We start from the raw sequence: 23,855 nt of genomic DNA on the forward strand, positions 1-23,855 counted from the left end.
AGGCAGGCAGGAAAGCAGTGCCTGGTGCACTGGTTGGGGGGATTTTCACACTCTTTTCACCAGGCTGGCGAGTGTTTGCCTACCTTGCGTGTTTATGCCTCATCTGTCACCTCAACACCTGTGTGCCTCACCTCCAGGAACATCTAATCCCTTCTAAGCTAGTAGATCCGGGCAGTTCAGCCGACGTCTGGGATCTGCCATCTCCCCAGGCCGGTCTGCCTGGGCCTAGCAAGGTCTTCCTGCTCCCCTTGGTGTTGGTCATCTCCTGTCCCCAGAGCCAGAGCTGGGGCTCCTGGGGACCGGGCATGTCTGGCCATGCTCTGGTCTGGTGATCTGCAGTGCCTGGTGAGATGTGCTCAGCAGAACCAGAGCACAGACCACAAAACTCTCTTTATGGCACATTTGTGCATAGGGTCAGTACAGAATCCAAGCCATAAAACACACTTGTCCCATGTCCTCCCACCTCTCAGCTCTCGGGGGTTTGTAAACCTCGCTCACAGCACGTTTGTTTCAACAGTCACCCCCCCACATCCTCTCCCTATCCCACCAGGACCCCAGGGTTTAGGAGTCCTTAGGCAGTGTGAGGCATCACCTCTCTCCATCTCCAGCCACTCTCGTTCTCCAGCCGCAGTTGCCAGTCCCTGGCATGGCTGGAGGAGGAGGATGGCCCAGCCACGGCCACTGTGAGCGTGGTCTCTCCCTCTTGGGGTTCATGCCAGCAGACTGTTAGCTAGCTGGTAACTACAGCAGCCTGTGAGCACCGCTGGTCATGAGCCGGTGGCAGTGCTTCATGATGGTTTGCATTGCCCACCTGCAAATCCCCGTCCTAGACCAAGGTTCTTGCATGATTTGGGGGCTGCAACATGAGATGCTGCAGTATGCCCAAAGCCAAGGCCAGAACCTACCTCCTGCAAGAGGAATGCAAGATTGGGCTGTGCAGCGCAGTGCTTCGCGCAAGCCACCTCTGAGCCGCAAGCAGCACAGAGCTTCTCCATAAAGCCTCCAGCACTTGCTCGTCGCTGGCTGGCTGCGGGTTGGGCGAGTGTTAGCACGGCAATTCTCTGCCTGGACCTTGTGGTTGGCATGTCCTGTTGCTGCAGTCTCTGTCATCTTTCTAGTTAAGGCAATTATTCCCACCAAGAAAGGAGCTGCATTTTGGGGAAGCTTGCCGTTGCTTGGTGGCTCTTTGAGAGCTGCACATATGGTGAACATGCTGTTCTGATGCTGGGGAGGCAACACCCAGGCTGCGGGGAGGTTTCTCAAGGGAAAAATCAAATGTTTCTGTAAAGCGCCAGCAGGAAAGCAGAATCCTGTGCGTCTCGAGATCACGGGGTATGGGGGTGCGAAGGGTCTGCAGAGGCCGGGGAGTCTCTAAAGAGGAGTCCCTGTATCGTGGGTCGAAGTTGGAAGGGAGCTTTTCCAAGTCAGCTAAACCTTCCTTCTGCCTCTGCAGTAGGCTTGATTTTTTTTTCTTTAGCGGCCGTGCCAAGTCGCTGAGGTCTGTGAAAGGAGAGGGAGTGGCGGTTCGCATAACCCATGTTGTAGCCATGGTTATTTGAAAGTCAACAACAACGGGGCTGGATTTTTCTGCGTGCGTACAAGGGGGTGTAAACACCCCCCGCAGCGAGCGCGGGGAAGCCGGGCAGCCGAGCAGGGCCAGCGCCCTGAACCGGCCGGGGCGGCCGCGTGGCTGCGCTTTGCTCTCCGAGCCAGGGCTGGCTGGGCAAGGGCTGGGGAATCACCTCGCTGTGGCAGTCTGGTCTGCTGTCCGTCTGCCTGTCTGCGGAGACGGGGCTTTCATGCACCTACTTGCCTGATGGAAAGGACGGGCTGGCTTGAATTTTTTTCCGAATTGGTGGGCTCGTTTCTGGGCCATTGGGTGCAAGAGGTGCCCCAGCCTGCTGGTAGGGCACATGAACCGGTGATGCATGTCCCAGGTGGGGTGGGAAGGGCCACCAGTGCCCAGCTCAGGCTGGCCGAGCCGAGGGAAGGCCCTGACATTCTTCCAGCCTCCTCTCCGCTGGTTGTGAAAGAGCTGACGGCTCCGGAGGGCGACTGGTGTTTGAACCCTCTGAACTGTATTTCATCACCACTGCTGGGAGTTTCTGGGGTCCCTTGTTCAGCTCTGCAGCATTAACCTCTTCGTTGCTGGCACGCTGAGGACGTGGAGCCAGGCTCTGCCATGGGGTGCTTGTGCAGGCCAGGACGAGCTTGTCCAGCGGATCAGCCGGCACATCACAGGTCTCTCGCTGGGCTCCCTGCTAGGGAGTATTTTCAAGCTGTGAACAGAGAAACACAAACCCAAGGTCAGTGAGCTTAAACTCACTGCGCCTCCAGGGTCTGGGCCACCACTGGGAAATGCTGAGGGGTCTTAGATAGGAAGAGCTTGAAAGCTGTTGTCTTTGAAGCTAAACTAAGACCTCTGTGGAGGGCAGCCGTAAGGTGGATTAAGGGGAAAGTTTTCCCTCTGTTCCCTTCAGAAGCAAAACCTGGCACCTGGCGTGTGCTTCCCGCTGTAAGAGTGCCCCGGGGAGCTGCCTCGGCCCTCCAGTCGCTAGGTGCGAGGTTTGCGTGGAGGTCTTTGCTGAGGAGGCCATGGAGGTTGCGTTGGTGAGGGGCGGCGGGGTGCAGGAATCGAGAAATCCTTTCGTACGGCTCCTGGCACCGGCTGGCCTCCGTGGCTCCGCTTCCCGCTGTGCCAGAACAGGGCCGCCTATTGCCTCCCACCAGGGACAGAGGGACAAATCGGTCGCTGTCTGTCCCTCTGTCCCTCCTCTCGTGCAAGTGCTGCACGGGAGAGCCGTCCCTGGGGCACACGCGCTCAGGCCTCACGGGAGTGACGTTCCCGGTGCTGCTGCTGGCGAGGACGGGGTCGCCTGGTGCGTTGCCCTCGTACCTCTGCCCTGTCCCTCTCCTTTGGTCCCTGGGAGGTGGCAGGCAAGAGCAGGATGTTGAAGGTCCCCTCGAGGTCAGCGGGAGCCGCGAGCATCCCTCGGGGCCGCAGCGCTCAGCTTCTCTGACTCATTTCCTTCTGCTTGCTGCAGGGAGCATCACTGCCGGGAAGCCGGTGTCCCAGGACAGGAAGATCACCCCCACGTCACGAGAGCTCACCAACTCCAAGTCTCCACACGCCCCGGTGGCCGAGCACCACCACCCCATCTCCCCGTACGAGCACCTGCTCCGGGGCGTGAGCGGGGTCGACCTGTACCGGGGCCACATCCCGCTGGCCTTTGACCCTGCTGCCATCCCCAGGGGAATCCAACTGGAAGCAGGTACTTTCCGGAGCAGGTTACGGTGGGTTTGAGATTGCTTTTTCCTTGCTAAGCTCCAAAAGGCTGAGGTTGTGCCAAGCGAAAGCACTGCTTTCGGGTTTGGCCGTGGTGGAGCCGGCTTTAAGCCCTGCTTATCCAAACTATCCCCCACAGGAGATAGTTTGGATTTTTATTGATGTAACAGGGGATCGGTTTGGCCCTTCTCCTTTACAAGCTGTGTAATGAGGCACAGCCAAACGTGCCGTCACGGGCTTTGCAGCGGTCTGCTTTGCCCCAAGCAGCACCAGGAGACTCATCAAAACTAGGCTGCTTTAATTGTGGCTCACCTCTGGAGCTGCATCTGCAGCGCTCTCCTCTCCTGGTTGTCTCTGTGTCCTGACCAAGTATCTCCAGCAAACGCTGAGCCTCTGCCAGCTGTGCAGTTTAAGGCCCTGAGACAGCAAAAAGAAAAGCCCTTCTGGCTTCCTCCGCCCCCAAGCTCGTGAAAGCTGATGTTCCCAAAGGCAGGGCCTGCCAGCCGAGGGCCAGGTGGATGGGCTTTTGCGGTTGCTGAATCAGGCATCCGGTGTCTCGGAACGTGTCCCCTGCTAGCATAGGCAGCCTCCACGTTTCCCCCACGTCAGGCCCTGCCTGCTGTCTCCCAGAAACCAATCTCCGGGGAAACCCACTTTGTTTCGGCATCTTTGTCTCTCCCAGCTGCTGCTTACTACCTGCCGAGACATCTGGCTCCGAGCCCCACGTACCCCCACCTCTACCCCCCGTACCTCATCAGGGGGTACCCAGACACGGCTGCCATGGAGAACCGACAGACCATCATCAACGACTACATCACCTCCCAGCAGATGCACCACAACGCCGCAGCCACGGCCATGGCGCAGCGGGCGGACATGCTGCGTGGCTTGTCGCCCCGGGAACCCTCGCTGGCTCTCAACTATACAGCAGGTCCTCCAAGCGCGGCCCTGTCTCGGGGGGTTGGTGGCGTTTTTATATTTTGAGAGGCGGCTGGGTCAGACCCAGAGGTACCAGCTTGTTGCCTGCTCCAAAGCTGTGGCTGGGTCCGAGGGCCAAGCCAGCGGTGTGGGGTCACCCAGGGATATAGGAGTAGCATCACTTGGCAGCTTTGGGGAGGAGGGTTGCTGCTCTTTTCACTGTCTTTAGTTTCTCGAGGCTCCTTGCATGCAGCTCTGACATAGGGTTGCAAGTCAACCATCTGAAGTACTCCATGGTGCTGGGAGCCCCCTCAAGAGCTGCCGGGAGAAGGGCTCCTCTTGCTCAGCTCTGGCACCGCAGCGACCTCGCAGCCCGAGCGGGCAGCCAGGGCAGCAAGCTGCTGCTGCAGAGCCCGTCGGGCGGCCGAAGCAGGCTCTGAGCCCGGGTGGCTGTGTTGGCTGGGGCTCCGATAGCGTTTCTGGCAGGCATGGCATGCGCTAGCCGGATTCTGCCTCCCCAGATTCACCCCCAGTCTGGCTACGTTATTGATTTCTGCTTCCTGTCCTAAGCTGACAATTAGATTTGCTGCAGGCATCCAAACAGCTGTTGGATCCCCCTCCAAAAAGGGCTATTGGTAGTTAGGGGTGGGAAGTAATTCCTGGCTCCTCAAGGCTCTCCGGGGATGCGCAGCTCCGCAGATCCGTGCCAGCAGGGCTGCTCTGTCAGGCTGTCACGAAGCGCTGCGTGCTAACCGCTGCTTTGCCCTGCTCTTCCGCAGCCCTTGGGCCCTAGTGGGAGAGGAGCAGGACAGGCAGCAGGAAGGCTCAGACACAAATGAAAATGAGCAGGTCGGAGCTAGGAGAAATGGCAAAAGAGGGAAAGAACAGATCGGTACAGTTGGCAACTGGGTCACAGGCAGGATGTGGGACCGGATCGGAGTCCCATAAAACACAGTAAGAGAGCTGGAGGGAAGGGACCAAACTGCTTCTGCCGTTTGCAGCCCTTGATGGGTATCCATCCTGGGGGCAGTAAACCCCACGGGAGGCTGGGAGGACTTCCCAGCCTGGTCCTTCTGACCTTCAAAGGTAAAAAAAAATTAAAAAAAAAATGCTCCTAGTATTATATGTAGCTTTTTGCAAAAGAAACGGAGCTTGCTTGAGGGGTTACGTGCACAAATGCGCTGTGTGAGGTACGTTCCTCCTGTCTTTTCAGCATGCAGAGCAGCGGTTAGTCTGCGTCTGGCTGGCTGGGAGGAACTGCAGCCGACGCTGGCTGTAGCCCTCTCGCTCTGCGTGGATAGATCTTGGCATTCCTCCTCCCCAGCGAGCCATTGAAAATCAGGTCTCTTTTGGTGCAGTCGGACGGACGAAATTAAAAACAGCCTGTTTGGAGACGGGGGGGGGGGGGGGAAAACATGAGACACCTGTTACAAAGCATTTGGGGGGGGAGGGAGGGGAACAAGAGATGATTCCCTGTACTGAAGTGTTCCCAGCAGCTGGACGCACTGTATTTGCCCAAGGAGCGTCCCCTCCCCTTGGGGGCTGTGCTGGCACCTCTCACTCCGTGCCAGAGCAGTGGGACGGGTCGACCTTCCCAAGCGTCACTGCCTGATCCGACGTGGCCAAGCTGCAGCAGCTTAGTGTCGTCCTGACAGTCCTCTCGCTTCTCTCTCCAGGCATCATCGACCTCTCCCAAGTGCCACACCTGCCTGTCCTCGTGCCCCCCACCCCCGGTACCTCCGCCACCTCCATGGACCGCATCACCTACATCCCTGGCCCCCCGCAGACCTTCAGCAGCCGGCACAGCAGCTCCCCACTCTCCCCAGGTAACACTGGCAGGTTGCTTTTTCCATAGGAAAATGGTCAGGCAGGAGTCCCTTAAATTATTCAGGATCATAAGCCCAGCATGCCAGCGTAGATCAGGGAGCCCAAATTCATTCATATTTGTGGATCGAACCATTAGCTCCCTCAGGCCAGATCCCTCTGGACCATGCTGAGTTTGCTCATTGTAGTCTTCCTTGCTTTTCCCCTGTCTCCCCTGAAATGGCAGAGAGCAAACAGCTTTGTGTAAAGGTTGTACCCAGGAGAAGGTGCCAGGATAGCTACTGCATGACTTGCTTGGGCTTTGTCACACTGGTTTTCCTGGTCTGTCCTCCTCTAGGTGACCTTGGATGGAGCCATTGCTTATCTGCTCCATAGGCAAAGTGATCTGAAGAGCAGGCAGTGTTCTCTGCCTGCAGTCCTTTCACTGCCTTTTGGTTTCAGGAGGCCCCACACACATGACCAAACAGTCGGGATCATCGGCGTCTGAGCGGGAACGGGATCGGGAGCGTGAACGTGAGAGGGAGCGTGAGAAGTCCATCCTAGCATCCACCACTGTGGAGCATGCACCCATCTGGAGACCAGGTAGGCTGGGGAGGAGCCCAGCACAACTTGTCAGGGCCAGTGCTGGGTGGAGGTAGGGTTGGGACTGTAATCAGAAGGGCTGAAGAAGTCCTTAATTGTGTCTGCCCCCAGGTACGGAGCAGTCCAGCAGCCGTTCGTCCTCGCACTCTCACAGCCACCAGCACTCTCCCGTCTCCCCCCGCACCCATGAGACCATCCAGCAGCGCCCCAGTGTGCTCCACAACACGAACATGAAGATCATCTCCTCGGAGAACCCCACCCCTTCCGTCCTGCGGTACGTCCCCCACTAAGGTCGCTGCCGCTTGCCGAGACCTCCGCACTGTGGCCAGCCACAGCGGTTAGTTAATGAGCATCGGTTCATGCACCACTGAGACTGAGCAAGAGTATTTTGGCGTTCGATCTCGGGGAGAGCAGGACTGGAACTTGCAAAAAAGTTGTGATGGGGAGAGGCAGATTTTGGTATGCCTTTCCTTGGCTTTATCTGATGGCTTTAACTATTACCACAAAACAAAGCAGGAATGTTTGAGGGCTGTCTGTGACCAAATACAGATATCACTGCTTTTACTGAAAGTTTCCTTCTTCTGGGATTATTAAGGTCTCTGGGACTTGCTCCATGGTTTTTGTTCTCTCTGGTTGATTTATCCTGGCCGCAGCAAATATCCCATGGCCAGCTATTGCGGGGGACCCCGAGGTGCTGGAGACTCAGTCTGAGTCCTCGTCACCTTCTCCAGTATGGGCCAACTCAACACCCAGGAGTTCTGTAAGGACCTTGGACAGACAGGGCTAATACCTTGGCTAAATACCTGGACTCTGGGGGATGGGTAGCAGTAGTTCCCTTTTGCCACTTGGTTCTCTTATCTTTGCCTCTTTTTCTTTTGCCTTGAAGATCCTCGTCCACCACTACCACGTCGCCAATCCGTTCTGCAGGCTTCCCCTCAGCCTCCACCCTGCGCTCCTCCATTGGGGCGATGGACAGCTATGCACCTATGGTGGACCCGGCCATCCTACAGAAAGAGGCCTCGAGGGCCCGAGAAGCCAAGGTAGAACGTCCCCAGACTGACAACAACATATTCACCTCAAAGCTGCCCGCTGGGGCCAACCTAGAACAGTCGCCTTCACCTATTAAAGCCATGGAGTCGAGGCCTTTACCCGCCTCCGGGCCCGGTTCTTCTCATCACTATAGCAGAGGACAGGGGAAAAGCCAGCAGCACCATCACTCTCTGGACCAGCAGCACGCAGCCTCAGGCCCTGAGCAGCACAGTAGAGAAAAGAGTCAAAGTAAACCCTTTTCAATGCAGGAACAGGAGCTCCGAGCACTCGGTAAGACCACCACAACAGCGGCCAACTTCATAGATGTGATTATCATGCGTCAAATTTCTTGCAATAAGGGGCAGCGAGAAAGAGGCTCGCTAAGTAACGACTCCACTAGTGATGGTAAGAAATTGGAGGAGAGGGGCGAGAGAGAGAGAGAATCTGTGGCCTGAAACCAATTTTATTTTGTTATATCTTATTTTTAGTTGCACGTTTTGGCTGTTGACTTCGTCAGCTCCTTGAGTGTGTTTGTCCCTCTGCTTTCCAGTTGTTACACTATTCCAGGCTTTTTATTTGTGTGTGTTTTAGGGATCTTCCCTTCTCCCACCTTCTTTTAATTTTTTCCATTGCCAAGTCTTGTTTTGCAAATGTCATTCAGTTCCTGGTATTGCTTTTTACGGACAATAGCAATTTGCTAATTCTGATTTCCCCATAATTAGAAATTCCCAGGCAGTCTGTAAGAAACAGTTGTGGGTAGTAAATCAAATGAACGAAGAGGAGAGCGTGACGGGGCCGCTGGCTGTCAGACAGGCACGTCCCCGCTCGCAGTTGTGCCTTTGAGCATTCAGGATCTCAAAGTGTTTTTGCAGGCTGCTGGACGGTGTAGCTCTGATGGGATACCCTTACTTAGGCTCCCTAGCAGTGGACGTGGGATAAGAGGGAAATGTGGACAGGGAGGTTCAGGGACCGCTTAACCCAGCCGTGCTCTGCCGCTATTTCCAGAGCAGACCACAATAACCACTCGACAGAGATCCTGCGTACAACACAAAAGTGGTGGGATAAGTTTTTCCAGAAGAAGGTGCAGGAAGGGAATTGGATTCAGGGTCTGGGTTGATCATGATGGGACAACTCTGGGGTGAGTTATCGGCTTCACCCAGAGCATTCATCCAGACTCCTCGTCAGTGTGTAGAAGCAGCAGGCAGCTGCAGTGATTTAATGGGGCACCTTCTTCAAGGTGGAGCATCTGCCAGCGTCTGCCATGGCCATCAGCACTGGGTGTCACCACCAAATCCCCCTTTCTATAACACAATAGGAAAGAGCATGGAAAACACATGGAAAGGCATGGCAGTGTGGTCTGGGGGAGGAGAGCTGCTCTCCCTTGCACTTCCCGATCCTCTCATCCCACTGCTTGTTGATGTCTTCATGTCCCCAGCCCTTCTAACGGAGGTCCAGGGCCCAGGATGTGCCTCTGGCTACAGACGCATTGCCCAGCTTAGCTTTTCCTGCACATTTTTTCCTGATGTTAGTGCTTTCTCCAGCTGATCGTTAACTGTGCCAAGGAAGAGGGGCTTCTCTTCAATCCATGAGCTGAATGCAAAGGTCTTGCATTCCCCAGGACTTGCTTAATTTTTGGTGCCTGAGAGGTCGTGCCAGAGAGGGTGGCTTCCCCCACGTGCGAGGTCGGTGTGTCAAGGCAGCCGCAACAGAGTTCGCTCTGGGAACTGGGGGCCCTCAGTCAGCGCCGTGGGTCACGTGCCAGATCCGCCTCAAATTGGCAGCTTCTAGGAATTCAGATTTAGGAGGTTAAAGGCCTGTTGAGACGAAAGCTGTCAGTGTTACCAAACTTTCTTAGCTGGAGAGAGGCAGTGTATGTCTCCCTCACTGTAGACCATTGGACCTGGGATTTAGGGAGTCCAGGACACCCAGGTCCTTTGCCCCTGGTCTATAGAAGCACAGCCTGTCTGTGCCTCAGTTTCCTCTCTCTGCCAAAGATAGTGATGGTCCATTATTCCAGCTTGGCCTGTTTTGATGCAGCTTGGGGCACGCCAAGGGCTCAAAAGGCAGAGAAAGGTCAAGGAGCCTTTTTGTCCCCCAGTGTGTCACTCTGGTGTCTTTGGAGCAGGATCTGGAGTCTGAAGGGCCTGGTGCCCAATTTTCAAATCACTGATGTTGGCTGCGTTGGCCTTTGGGCTTTTCTTTGTAAAGCACTTTGAGATCTGCCTTGCAGCCCACCTCCCCTCATGCAGGGGATTGCTGTCCCTCCCGGCGTGGCCTTGTTTCTATTTTTCCGTGTTTCACTACGGGAGGGAGAGGGGCTGAGCACGGGGCTAGCCCAGAGGGGCTGAGTTTGGTGCTGTTTCTTGCGTTGTCACTGTGAGCCTCGGCGTTCCCAGCTCCATGGGGAACATGACATTCTCGCGGACATCACCAGAAGGCAAAGTCGGAGGTGTCCCGGGGGTCCCCGCTCTGCGGGTGCGCATAGGTGCCCCCACGGCTGCTGGAAGGGCAGATATGCCTCGTGCCTGTTGCACGCTGCCCTGTCCTCTCCACTCCTCCGGAGCCACGTCTGTTCCTCATGATTTCGCCTGCCAGATCTTCCTTGACCTCTTCATTCCCCCCTTTACTGAACGTGAGACTCCTCCCGCAAGCAACCATTGCAGCTGTGCTTGGGAAGAGCAAAGGGAGCCCTGGCGTAAAGGCCCTTCTTCCCCTTCCTCAGGCTTCCACGGTGGCTACAGCCCAGACCGCATCGAGGCCGTGAGTCCCGTGAGCTCGCCCAGCCTGGCCCACGAGAAGGGGGCCAAGCTGCTGCAGGACCCAGAGAAGGGGCACGCAGAGCATGACCTACGACAGAAGCAGCAAGGTGAGGGTTGGCGCCGCGGCGGGGATTGCCCGGCTCTCCGTGCCCTGGTGCCATGTCAGGACGTTGTTCAGTAGCCGAGGAAGAGGAGGCAGCTTTTGTCCCGCTCCAGCCCTGTCCTTTGTGCCTCCTGCAGCCTCCCTGAAGGCCTCGGCTCCCGAAGCAGCCCACCTGCAGCACCTCCGCCCGTCTGAGAGCCAGCAGCCCCCGTGCCAGCCGCTGCAGTCCAGCCAGAGCGTCAAAGGCATGAACCAGCGGGTGGTCACGCTGGCCCAGCACATCAGTGTAAGCAAGCTTGCTCTCTCCTTCCTGGGGCCCCGGGGAGGAGTGTAGAGCCATATCCAGAGCTGATCTGAAACCTATCTGGTTAGGAGGGCCGGGAGTGATGCTAGAGACCAGAGTACCTCTGGTTTGGTGCATGTTCGGCAGGAGGCAGAGGTTACATCCCAGCTGGCAGCAAGGACGAACCGGCCTAACCGGAGGGGAAATGCAGCCGGTGCAGAGCATCTCCTCCTGCTTGCACTGTCTTAGTTGAGTCCTGCAAAGCAGGAAGTGGAAACCAACTGTATTTCTGACTTGGGGTTTTCTTCTAGGAGGTTATCACCCAGGACTACACACGCCATCACCCTCAGCAGCTGAACTCCCACATCCAGGCCCCGGTGTACTCCTTCCCTGGGGCCACGTGCCCCGTGCTGGACCTGCGTCGCACCCCTAGCGAGGCCTATCTCCAGCAGCAGGAGCACGCAGCAGCCTCCAGGATCTCCCCGCAGAACGAAGGAGGCAAAAGGTGAGGGCAGAGTGTCGAACTGAAGCAGGCACGGACAGGGGTTTTGCCAGCCTGCTGTGAAAGTGTGAGCTCAGATGGAGCAGGGCTGCCGGGGTGAAGAGCTGGACAGTGCCGTGGGTTACCTGGCACCCAGGTCGGGCAGTGCCGTGGGTCATTTGGCTTTGCTGAATTTATGTCCCCAGCTTGGGGCTCACATGGATCACTTGCTTATAATGCCCAGAGCGTAAAGTTGTCTTCTGATCTTGGCATTTTTGCCCTGTGGTGCCTCTCTTGCCTCCCCGGTTGTCCCAGAGATGCACTCTAGACCCCCTTAGAGTCTGTTCATGATCCCCTTCCCCAGCCAGCTGGTGTCCTTGGTCCCTGGCAGGTCACTGTGCAGTGAGCTATCAGATCCCAGATAGTTCCGAAAAACCCAATACAATGCATTTTCTGTTGATTCAAAATGAATTTTTATCTCCATCCTTTTTCAGTGAATCAGAAGCTTGTTAGATATATGTCAACTATAGCTGTGTCAACTATAATTATCCATTTCAGGCACCAGCTTTATTTTTTTTAAAAGACACTTTCAAATTATGCAAGTAACATCACAAGAAAAGTCTAGCTGCTGTTGTAGTGAGTTGAAAAAATGGAGTCTTTCATTGGAAATCCTAGAATGGGGTCTGTCCTCCTGCCCTAATGCAGACAGTTCAATGAGACCCAGACACGACCAGGAAATGGTGGTGTCTCCAAACATGTGATTCCGTGTCAGTAAATGTGATTATTTTTCCCAGCTCTTCATGGTCCTAGAATTGGCTTTATAACATTAGGGGAGAGAACTCAGCCCTGGCCACCCAGAGAAGAAAAAATTGAAAAAAGAAACCACAGAAAGAACAAAAACATAAATTCCCAGAACTCGCCGTGAGGAATTCCTCGCGGACTTGACCCTGGCCGTCTCCCAGGCAGCTGGCTACGTTCAGGCATCAGAGGCCTCACCAGCATGGCCCGTGGCTGTGTCGGTCCTCTCCAGGCTGGCCCCGGCACCAGACCGGTCTGTAGGCAGCCAGCGAACCCGTGCATGACCCTCCTTGGCCAGAACGGCCCCTCCAGAGCGCTCCGCGTATCCATGCAACCCCACCAAAGAGCCCAGGCGGGCCAGCTCCCGACCCCGCGATGAGGGTGGACGGTGGCGGCTGGATGCTGCCCTCCTGGAGCGCAGCAGCCACCTCCCGTGTGTTAGCAAATGTGACGGAGGATTGAGCGAGACATCTCCCCAAAGGGTTAACGCCCCAGCCCGCCGAAGGGCCGCTGGCTGGGGGATAGCGGCCGTCGGGGTCCCTGCAAACGCAGGAGAGCTCTGCAGAGTAGAGGGACCCATGGGCTGAGCCAGAATGTCCCAGGACTCGTCCCTCCATCTCTCCTGGGTAACTGTATTTGGGCCAGTTGCTGGCTGGCCCGCTGCCTGGAAATCTGGGCCGCATCTCAGTTCAGGCCTTCTCCGCACGCCTGTGGTTCAAAAAATGCCCGAGCTGCTCTGTTCCTAAGACTTGTGTTAAAAGGCGCTGTAAGCCCACAAGGGTGTGGAAGGTTTGGCTGCTTTCCCCGCTTTACAGAAAGCTATTTTAGTCCTCCCCACTCCCCCTCACCCCCCGAGCTGCTGTGCAGAGACACAGGATGTTGCAATAAACAGATTGCATCTCCCCATCGCCATCCGCAGATCCCCGGAGCAGAGCAAAGCGTCGGCAGGGAGCGGGCCGGACAACTGTATCGAGCCCGTCTCTCCACCAGACGGCGTGGGAGAATCGGAGCACGCCAAGAACGCCACGTACCCGATCCTGTACCGAGAGAGCGAGCAGCTAGACCAGAGGTAACGCGGAGGGAAGGGGCGGTGGAAGCAACGTGAGGGTGTTCCCCCTCTCCCACGCCACCTTGGGCCACGGGAGGACCTGCCCCTGCCTTGCTCTACGAAGCGTCCCCGTCGCTGCCCGCTGCTCAGCGCACAGGGTATGGCCAGGCCAGCTGGGGGTTGTCTCCTTTTTATAGCTCTGATAATCCAGCAACAGGGTGAGGGGCCAGCTGGCTCTGGAAACCGCCTCTCCGAGGAGCTGGCCCCCGAGATCCTCCTCCTAGACGTAGCCTTGTGCTGATTGCCTGCTGCTATGCAAGCTCATCCTAGCAAATTGCCCGTCTCCAGCGAGACCAGGCGGAACGGAGGCGTCCTGACACTGCTGGTAGATCCCAGCAACCCCAGTACGTCAGCTCCGATCCCTTCCCCCGGAGTGGAGGATGCCCTGGCCCTTCTTTGGTACCTTTGGAAACATCTCTCTTTACAAACTTTCTTCATGAACATTTGGCTGAGCAGAAAAGATCTGTTTTTAGGGAACTGAATTTTAGGTCTGAGAAGGGAATTTAGTTGGGCTCATTCATTGAAAGGCAGGAACAATTAGGAAAGAATTTTTCTTGCAGCCAAAAGTAGTGTCGCATCCCAGATGGCTGTCCATTTGCAGGGCTGTTTCCACAGAGTGATACATTTAAAGTAGAGCTGCAGAGAGAAGTTGGAGATCCCAAACTGTGCAGGAGCCCAAGGGCTGATTTGGGGGAGTTACAGTTAAGGTGAGATTTTGTGAACTGGACATCACAGTGGTTTCTAACAGCCTTTCGCTTTGCAGGATGGGGTCCAAGTCCCCAGGAAATAACACTCAGCCTCCAGCTTTCTTCAGCAAGCTGACTGAGAGCAACTCTGCCATGGTGAAATCCAAGAAACAGGAGATCATCAAGAAGCTCAGCACGACCAACAAGAATGAGACGGAGTACAGTAAGGACGTGTGGGGAGGCGAGTGGGGCGTGCGAGGGGGGCAAGCCTTGAGGACACATGAAGCAAAGAAGATTTGGGAATGGGTGCTGCTGTGAGTTAAGGGCTGGGACTCCCACCCAGTTGTCTCCTGGTCGTGCTGTGGTTTGCTGGGAAGCGCAAGTACCGGCTGCTTTCTGCAATGAGCCCCCTCGGTCCCGGGGTGCCTGCAGCAGCTGTGAGCATCCAGGGAGGCGACAGGAGGGCTTCCCAGCCGCGAGTCTCCTTGCTCTGAGGCTGTCAGTCCAACCTGTGTGACAGCACCAGATAACCTCAATAGGAAGGAAATAATGAGCTGAGCATGGAGGAGACTTAAGAGCAATTGATATTTTAATGAATGACCAGCCAAGCTGAATCCTTCCTCCTTGAGATGCATCTCCCCCCAACATTACTTTAATCCCTGCATCAATATTGGTACAGCTCTGTAAAACTAACCAGGCTGGCTTGTATTAGAAATTCAGCCCGTTCATTCATTAACCACTAATAGAGTAGATAGGATCATAATTTAATTTAGCCCAGCATTATACAGTCAATACTAATTCAATTTGAATCCATCTTACAACAGCTGCATCGGATAAGAGGGACCAAGCTGTCTCGTCTCCTGGATGATGTTACCATGAGCCAACTGTATTGTTATGCCCCTTTGGGGACATGCGGCTGAACCCCATGACCTTCCACACTTTCCCTTATCAAGGGAAAGTATACAGAAATAGGAAAAGGCTCTTATTTTATGAGAATTTCTGTTATTCTAAGGAAAGCGATATCCAAGTCAAACAGCTCAGCTAAGAAGGAAAATATTGATTTAATGTTTCTTCTCCTCCTCACCCTCCCCACTGCCCCAAACTGCTCCCTGGATATGGGGATTTGAGTCTTTGGAAGCCCTGCAGGCAGGAGAGAGGGTTTAACTTTGCAGAGGTGGTAATGCGAAGGGGCTGGAGGGTGGGAGGTCAGCACTGAGCACGGAGACACTGCCCAGGGTCTCGGGGGTCTGCTTTTCTGCCCGCTCCCACCTGGCAAGAAGTGGTGGCTGTGGTTCCCCAGAAGGCAAAGGCAGTGATTTATGGTCCCAGCACCTGCAGACCCTCCCCAGTTCCTGGGGTCATGGGCTATTGCCAGCCTGGGCGCTGTGATGGAGACACCGGGATCTTGCCATGGCCAGTGTGACAGGTCTGTCCTTGCAGCCAGCCTATTTGCACTGCTGTCTGTACTAAAGAACTTCTTTCTTTTTTCCCAGATGTTGGGCAGCCCGGGACAGAGATTTTCAATATGCCAGCGATTACTGGAGCAGGTAACTCTCACACTGTATCTATGTCATACCTCATCCCTTACCGACTTCACAGCTGTGAAGAAGAGGAGACTCAGTAGGTGTAATATTGGGGGCGGGGGGTTGTTTTTGTGGGTTTTATTTTGCAATAAGACCAAGCATAACTGTCACTGAGAGGCTGAAGGCCTCAACACACCATAACTCCTTGATGTTGAGTTGGAGACAAGGCAGTGTAATTCCTCTGAAAGCCTTGCAGGCCTCAGAGGTTGAGCAGAGGTTAAAACCTCAACAGTGACACCAACATAAAGCCTGTCAGCAAGGTGTTGGCCAGGTCTAACCAGGGTGGCAATCTGATACCAAGAGAGAGGATTGAACTGTAGCAGCGCAGTGCCTTCAGGGCGCACTAGCACCGGCGGCAGGTAAGGTGCACAGGAGGTCCACCCTGGCTGGGAGGAAGAGCTGCAGCAGACGTTGTGCAGAGCAGGACCCTGTGCTGCTCTTGGCAGGACCTTGTGGCCCCGCACACAGGAAGAGGAGACGGTGATGGGTAGTAGGGCATCAGCAAAGGGGGAGCAAGGGTGGGAAACAGGCTTCCCACCACCACAGGCTGGACACGATGCAGGAATTGCTTGTGGGAGCAAACTCGGGCAGCCACAGCATCCCATAGCCTTGAACTGAGAGCGTTTGTGCAAACAGGTGATGGCTGAGAACTGAGGGAAGGTGTTATTTGGGGGATGGAGGGGTGGTCAGGCACAGGGGCGCTGGCAATGCACTTAGTCCTCCAGGTACTTAAAGCACAGGTTGACTTTGCTTTCTCAGTAGTTGGGAGGAAGAGAAAGCGCAGCTGGTAGCTGGATCTCAGCTCCCTTCCAGCCACATCAGTGCAGCTAGTCCCACGCAGAAGAGCTTTCTGGGCAGGATTATGTCACCCTCTGATGATATGCAGAGAGGGGGAGTTTCTGGTGCCCTTGGGTTGACAGAGACTTTAAGCCTAAAAGCCTGATTCTGGAGTAACAGTTTTGCTGGTGGTATCTGAGCGCCTCTGCAGAGCCCCGTGCAGGCTCCAGGCAGCCGTGGCGTGGTTTAGCGCGAGTCTCCAACCCTAACTAGCATCAACCTGCTGGCTAACCCGTGGGACATTACCCCAGCCACCAAAGAGCTGGGGTGCAGCCGCCCTGCTCTCGGAGAGCTGGGAAGGGCTTGGCACAGTCCCCGGAGCCCCGTGGGGACCACGCGGGAGCTCAGCTGGTGGCTTAGGAGCTTCCTGAGGGGCACCGCATCCTCTCGAGCTCTGCTGCCCCCGTGGCTCTCAACCCAGCCGGGAAAACAGGAGAGAGAGAGAAGCTGAAGGAAGTGGTGTTGGCAAAGAGGGCTGAAAGCGGCCCCACGGCGTGGGGGGGGCACTGAGGGCTTCCCGGGCATGGCACAGAGATCAGCCCTAGGCAGGAGGACAGCGTGGGGAGGGCTGAGCTGTCGCCAGCCCTGGCTGTAAGGCAGCAGCACCTCCTGCCAGCATAGCCGCCCCGTACGTTTGTGGGCTGCAGGAGCGTCCGTGTGGGCTGCTGGCGTGCAGACGCTGTCAGGAGACTCCTGCGCGGGCTTTCCTTGCTGCTCCGCGTCCGCGGGCAGGCGGAGATGGCTGCGGCTGCCTCTGCGGCGCTGGGGAACGCTGCCAGCCTGCGGCCCGGCCGTGCCGTGGGGTCCGGGAGCCCTGCCGGGGGAGCGCGGGGGCTCGGCCGAGGCTCCCTGTGCTGCTGCCCATCGCCCCTTTCGAGGGGTCGCAGCGAGGCTGAGGTTTGGGCCCCGTGGGACCTGCATCCGTTGCAGCCGGGTCTTTTGCCCACCCGAACACGTTTCCCTTTAGGTGTCGGCGGCTGCTGGAGCCCTGCGGCCTGGTGCCTTTCCCCTCCGAAGGCTGCTTCCCCCCCCATAATCAGGAATTAACCTTAGCGAGTCCCCGGCAGAGTTAGGTGTGGACAGGAGCAAGGCAGTTTGGGGGGCTCGAATAAAAGCGCCGGCAGCTGGTGGGGCGCCGGGGGTCTCCTCCCGGCTCTGCCGCTGACGTGCCCGTGGCCTTCGACACGGACCAGGAAACAGAGGTGGTAGGACGGAGGTTCCCGCTTCCCGGGAAGCCGCGAGCCGCCGGCGTTCGCGGCGCCCAGAGGCAGAGGCGCGCTGTACCCGCACGGCACGCCTGCCCACGGCGCCCGGCGCAAACCCGGCCCCGCAGCAACGCCGCTTTCTCCGACGCCTCTTCATTTAGCAGCATTAACGCCCTCCGGCAGTGGGAACGCCTCCAGGCTGTTATTTTTAAGTCCGACTAGGAACGGCTAAACTTTCCTGCAACCAAGGGGGGAAACCCCGGGGCCCGCGCCGGTTCCGGCCGCAGCAGCCGCGAGACCCGGGCGTTGCCTGGCCGGGGTGCCAGTGTGCCGGGCGTCCCGTGCACGGTCGCACCTGTATCGTACTTCCCTGCCTTTGGTTTAAGATCCTGAGCCAAGAGCTCTGCAGGCGTCGATGCTTGCGGTAGGCGCGGGAAGGCCAAGCCAGGAATGGCGTGAGATAGCTCCCTCGGGAGAGGGAGCCGGGACAGGAGGATGCTGCTGGCCACGACCGGACGGTCTGCGGCAGGCAAAACACGGCCAGGGAGACCCAACCTCCTGCGAGCCTGCCCGGGTTAAAGCCCGTCCTGCTGTGGTTGAGGGAAGAGCAAAACCCAAGCGCAGGGGGTCGAGGAGCCCGGCCTGGCGTGGAGGGGGAGCCGGGACACGCCGCCCGCTCCCAGGAAGACGAGGGAGCCGGGAGCCGCCGCTGCCGCCTCCCGAGCGGAGGGGCGGCGATGCCAGCGAGCTGGGGGGGGCCGCCCTGGCCGGCCCGCTGTTTGCGTGTCTGTATTTTGCCCTTGCTTGTCTCCTGTAACCGCCGCGCTGGGAATGCCGGTCGCGTGGCTGAGCCTCTGGTCCCTGTGCGGCGCTGCACCATAACTGCATGGCTTCTGAGACTCACCCGCGCTCGGACGCAGCACCGCGCCTCCGCAGCCCGTCCCCCAGCCGCGGCCGAGCCGGGGCGCAGGCGAGCGGGCCGGCGAGGGCCGACGGCCGGGGGGCTTGCCGAGAGCGCGAGGAGGGACGAGAGGGCTCTTCCCCGGCCGGCGCAGCCTGCCCCGGGCTGCCTGCGACCGCCGCCTCCGAGCCGAGGCCAGACCTGGGCGCCTTCTCCCCAGCACGGGTTTTTGTAGGTTTTTCGCAGTGGCCCCCCCCCCCCCTTTCCTTCCCTGTCTTTTCCTCCGTGAGAACCTGGCCCGGCCCCCCGGATTTTCTGCACACCCCTGTTTTTAATGCGGGTGTGCATCCGCACAGACCCGCACGCATCCCTTCGCCCCCGCGCGCCGAGCCGGCCCTGGCTGGGGCGCGAAGCCCCCCGTCCTGCTGTGCCCCCCCGGGGCTCAGCAGAGACCCTTCCCTCCCTCCCTCCCTCCCTCCCTCCCGGCCCTCTCCGAGCCTTTAGCCCCGGGAAACCGTGTCTGCGCACAGAAATCACGGAGTAAGCCTTGCTCCTTCCCACCGTCAGCCCCTGCCGAGGCCCGGGCGGGTTGGAGAGGGGAGGCGGAGGGGGGCCACCTGCGACGAGTGCATTGCAGAGCTTTAAAGAACAAGATGACAAAGTTTGTTGCTTTGCGAGAATGTGCTGACTGTTTGTTTCTTCCCTTCTCCCTTGTCTCCTTTCTCCCCTTCCCCTTCCCCGTCCCCCCATCTTTCTTCTCATTTGGCTCCCTCCCACCTCCCGTCCCCGTCTTTCCTCCCCTTCCCGTATCTCCCAGGGCTAATCAGTTGTAGAAGCCAGTCGGTCCAAGAGAATTCCAGTACCAACATGGGGTTGGAGGCAATAATTAGGAAAGCCCTAATGGGTAAATATGACGAGCAGTGGGAAGAGCGCTCACCTCTCAGTGCCAATGCTTTTAACTCTCTGAATGCCAGTGCAAGCCTGCCCGCTGCTATGCCCATAACTCCTGCTGATGGACGAAACGAGGACGTGCGCTCCTTGCCAGGTCTGCAGCCCTCTCCACCTTCGCTCTTTCTGTGTTATTAATTCTCAGCCTTGATATTTCCCCTTTCACGGGTGGATTTTTATTTTTTTTTCCCCGTTTTTGTTCATTTTGGTTTTCTTCCCCCCACCTCCCTCCCGGCTTCGAGCTTTGTGAATCCGCTGATTAATCCTGGTCTTGTTTGATGTTAATTTAATAGTCTCGGAAGGTGCTGTTGCTTTCTCTAAACCACTGACTGTGCTCCTTTCCCCATTTGTTGTTTTTAATATCTCCTTTCCTTATCACGTCGAGGAGGTTTATGGAGAAAAAAAAAACAAAACTAGCCCCAAAAGGCCAAAGCCATAAACTAAAACGGCTCCCCCAAACGGTCCGTAAAACCCCCTCCCGCTCGCAGCCCGTGGGAAAACACGGTCTGGGCAAAACTTCAGCGGGCGGCAGCCCGAGGGCGCGCGGGGGCCGAGGTCCAGGGCCAGAGCCCGGGCGCGCGTTTCCCGAAGGGCAGCTCCGGCAGGCAGGAGGCTGCTCCCCGGATGGGGCGGGAGCGGAGCGGGGGGCGCGGGGGAGCTTTGCCCCTGCTCTGCTCCGGGGCGTCACCCGTTAGCGAAGCTGGCTCCGAGCGTTCCTCGAGCTGCCGGGTTTGCCGGCGTGGAGGTCCCGCTCTGCCGGCCGGGGGACGGATGGATGGGCCGGGGCTCGGAGCAAGAGGGGAGCTGAAGGAAGGACAAAGCAGTAGGAAAGGGTGGACTTTGCAGGAGCGAGGCCGCGCTGCGGCGAGGCGAGCAGAGCCCGGCGGGGCTCACCGACCTGGCCGAGCGCTCCGCAGCTTCCCTGGCCGCTCCGGGGGCTGCAGCAGGGCGAGGGGCTCACTCCTGCACCCCCGGGTAGGACAGGGAGGGGGGCAGCCAGGGACGGGCTGGGGGGAGCGTTTGGCCCCCGCGCGCAGCTGCAGGGAGCGAGCAGACCTGCCGTTTGCGAGAGCCGCGGCGGCGGCCCCGGGGCTCGGGCTGCAGCGCAGCGGGGAGCGCGGCGCCGCGGCACGGTCGTGCCGGCTCGGGCAAGGCGCTCTCTAGCTTATCGCAGAAAAAGCTTTTCTGGCTACCGCATGAAACCACCCGCTGCTTCCACCCGCGCTTCAGCACGCCGGGAAAGAGGCCGCCGCGCCGCGGCCGGGTGGGAACCAGCGAGGCTGGCCGTCCGTCCGTCTGTCCATCCCCCTTTCACAAGGGCTGGGATGAGCTGCCCGGCAGCGAGCCTGGGGCCGCTTTGGCTTTAGACCTTTTGCAAACCGGCCGAGCGTCGCCAGGGGTTTTGCCGGCAGTTGCTGAACGCGGCCCCGGGCGCGCAGCAAGAGGCCGGGGGACGGGGAGCGTGCCGGGGGCTCGGGACCCCCGGTGCCAGCGGGCGGCGCGAGCTTTCCACCAGCCGTCAGTAGTTTTTGCAGGCTCTTAAGAGGAGCCTGGCTTGGGGGAAGCGCCGGGTTCCCGCGGCCCCGCTGGCCTGGCCCCGGTGACGAGCGGCCGCTTCTCTTTGCAGGAGGAGGAGGGAAGCCAAAGATCGCCGCCAGGCCCAACAGCCGCAAGGCCAAGTCTCCAGCGCCGGGCCTGTCCTCCGGCGAGAGGCCGCCGTCCGTCTCCTCCGTGCACTCGGAGGGCGACTGCAACAGGCGGACGCCGCTGACCAACCGCGTCTGGGAGGACAGGCCGTCGTCCGCAGGTACGGCGGGACGGGACGCGGGCGAGGGGGCTCGTCCCGCTGCCGCTGGCCGCCCCGTGCGGGGCTCCCCGGGACGTGCCCTGCTCGGGATGTCCCCGTCGAGCTCCAAACGCCGGTGGCGCCCGTCCCTGTGGTGCCACCGCTCCGCTCTGCCTCCCTGCCGGCGGCGCGGCCCCGCGGGGACACGCGGCCTCCCCAAACCCGTCCCAGCCCTCGCGAGCGGGGTCGTGGCGGGCCACCCGCGGGCGCTGACCCTTTCCCTCTCCGCTTTCGCCTCCCCGCGCAGGTTCGACGCCGTTCCCCTACAACCCGCTGACCATGAGGCTCCCCAGCGGGGTGGTGACGGCGGCGGCGGCGCCCGCCGCGTCCCTGCCGCCAGGCGCCGGCGGCAGCCAGCACCACGCCTGGGACGAGGAGCCCAAGCCGCTGCTCTGCTCCCAGTACGAGACGCTTTCGGACACCGAGTGAGGCAGCGAGGGGCGCAGACGGCGGGCGAGCGAGCGACGGCGCGGGCGCGAGCTGCCCGGGCGGACCCGGACCACGCCGGCCCCGGCCCCGGCCGCGCCGGCTCCCGAGAGCGACGCGGGAGCAGAGCTTCTTTATTTTTTTCCCCCTCTTTTTTTTTTTTTTCCTTCCCCCCTTCCTAACCGGCCAATTTGGGGGGGGCTGTTTGTTTTTTGTATTTTTTTTTTTCCTCTCTCAACATCTGGAAATTTCTGACTCCTCTTCAGTCTAAAAAAAAAAAAAAGCCTTAATGAGATAAAAATCACGGGAACCCAACTTGGATGCTGGCGCTGACCCCCGCGCTCGAGAGCGACTGTGCCGGGACCGGGGCGGGAGGGAGAGGGCACCGGCAGCCCTGGCTCCCCGGGATGTGGTCGCCGGCTCCCGCCAGGGGCCACGGTTTGGGTCTCGGAGGGGAGCAAGCGGTGAGGAGCCCCCGGAGCGAGCACAGGGGCCAGGGGAGCACGCACGTCCTGGGGACAGATGGACAGATGGATGCCCTGGCAGCGCGCCTGCGTTGCCTGCTCCCGAGCGCTCGGGTTAGGGGCTCCGGGGTGTCCAGCGCATCCCAGCTGTGCTGCAGGGATGCAGAACCTTGAGAGGGAAAAAAAAAATAGAATTTAAAAATGTTTAAAAAGAGAAATAGGATCAAAAGCCCCAGTTTGGGTTCTCCCAGCTGATCTGGGCGGTGGCGGCCCGTCGGACCTGCTGTGTGAGCCGTACGAGCCCAGGAGTGGTCTCGGCACGTGCTAAAGGTGGCTGGGAAGAACGGGCAGGAGGGCGAGGCGAAGATCCATTTCTAAAAAAAAAAATAATAATAATAATAGTCCCTTCAGCGAGAGAAATCCTGGGCTTAAATCGGAGTGGGAAGCGCTTTCCCCATGGGGGCCAGCACTCTGCAGATGAAGGGACTTGGTTGCTTTAAGTGCATTGTTTTCTGAATGGTGAGAAAAGGCAATTGTAAATTGTATTGGTCTACAGGGTATATTTTTGATACCTTCAGTGAATTATGTCAATATTTTACGCAAGGAAGGACTTAAACGAAACACAGTATTACATGCTGTAAAAGAGGTTCTGTTCTTACATGCGGGCTTTGATGCGTTTGTCCATTGTATGGAAATGTTTAAAAAAAAAAAAAAGGCAACATCGATCCATCAAAGTCACCTGTAAGTCAGGAGAATGTATGAACGTAGTTTAAAAAAAAAAAAAAAAAAAAAAAGTCTTGCCGTGGTCGCAGGGCCCCCTCGTTACACGTACCGATCCGAATTCAGCAGAGAGCGTGTGCTGGTTGCAGCCGTTCGTCCTGCGAGGCCCTGCAGAGCTCGCCGGGCGCAGGGCAGCGCGGGCAGGCGCCAGGCCGGGGAGTTCACAGGAAACGTTTAGAGAAAAGAAAAAAAAAGTTTTTATTGTATTTTTGTGATACACACGAATGCTCTACTTTACGTTATTTTTTTTTTTCATTCCATGATGTTGGATCATATCTGCAGTTACATGGTTAAAGAACAAAATATTAGACTTTTTTTCATTCACTTCTGCTTTCTCGCTCGGGGGGGGAAAAAAAATGGCAAAAAAAAAAAAACAAACCCAAAATGTATTAAATGCTTTGCATTCTGTACGCTAGAGGAAAAAAAGACCACGGCACAGACTTTCTGCCTCTTCTGCTGCTGGGTGGACGAGCCGGCCAGCCGCAGCGGTCCGGGAGCGCCTGGGCTCGCGGGGAGCGTGGCAGAGAGAGGACGGCGCTGTCCCCTCCTCGGTGGTGATTTCTTTTCCCCCTACCATGTTCCAAGGTTGATTCTGATTTCAAAGCAAGAGAATGACGGTGTTTGTTGTTTGTTTGGGGTTTGTTTTTTGGTTGTTTTTTTTTTCTGTTTTTTACAATGTACAGGTTTTTAATGTTCATCAATGTTTGTCTTTTCTGTTGTGCTTTTTTTTTTTAAAGAAAAAAAAAAGAGAAAATGCACAAGCGATGTTGGAAGTCTTTCAGTTCCCAGGTTATTGCTGCTGGTGTCTCCGAGGCTCTGCGATGTAAAACTAACAGAGCTGATGTGTGGGCATAACGCTATTAAAGTGCTCCAGATTCTGCCGGGAAAAGCCCAAATTCAACCCATCTTCAAAGTCGCCTCCTTAACCTTTTCGGGGGGGGGGGGGGGACAACACAGAGCAAAGAATAAAGCTACCACTTGGCACAGTAGCGATACTGTGTGCTGCTTCGG

The 23,855-nt window shown here is 57.6% G+C and overlaps 1 protein-coding gene across 12 annotated transcripts in view; it reads left to right on the top strand.

Annotated features, from left to right (window-relative positions):
• NCOR2 (nuclear receptor corepressor 2) overlaps positions 1–23,609 on the top strand; it is a 287,903-nt gene extending 264,294 nt beyond the window's left edge. For 8 of the 12 annotated variants that reach the window (XM_067307243.1, XM_067307249.1, XM_067307250.1 and 5 more), the window contains 15 exons: positions 3,045–3,272; positions 3,969–4,214; positions 5,878–6,027; positions 6,467–6,607; positions 6,719–6,881; positions 7,494–7,927; positions 10,359–10,502; positions 10,636–10,784; positions 11,093–11,286; positions 12,980–13,129; positions 13,932–14,077; positions 15,348–15,401; positions 19,198–19,425; positions 20,956–21,135; positions 21,422–23,609. In XM_067307243.1, coding sequence (XP_067163344.1) covers positions 3,045–3,272; positions 3,969–4,214; positions 5,878–6,027; positions 6,467–6,607; positions 6,719–6,881; positions 7,494–7,927; positions 10,359–10,502; positions 10,636–10,784; positions 11,093–11,286; positions 12,980–13,129; positions 13,932–14,077; positions 15,348–15,401; positions 19,198–19,425; positions 20,956–21,135; positions 21,422–21,603 — 2,789 coding nt within the window. In that variant the 3' untranslated portion in view covers positions 21,604–23,609. The remainder of the gene's footprint in view (positions 1–3,044; positions 3,273–3,968; positions 4,215–5,877; positions 6,028–6,466; positions 6,608–6,718; positions 6,882–7,493; positions 7,928–10,358; positions 10,503–10,635; positions 10,785–11,092; positions 11,287–12,979; positions 13,130–13,931; positions 14,078–15,347; positions 15,402–19,197; positions 19,426–20,955; positions 21,136–21,421) is intronic. The other 4 variants (XM_067307251.1, XM_067307255.1, XM_067307254.1 and 1 more) reach the window with 2 other exon arrangements.
• Positions 23,610–23,855: the final 246 nt, after the last annotated feature.

This window comes from Apteryx mantelli, chromosome 17 (genome assembly GCF_036417845.1).
Source record: "Apteryx mantelli isolate bAptMan1 chromosome 17, bAptMan1.hap1, whole genome shotgun sequence".
Lineage (NCBI taxonomy): Eukaryota > Metazoa > Chordata > Aves > Apterygiformes > Apterygidae > Apteryx > Apteryx mantelli.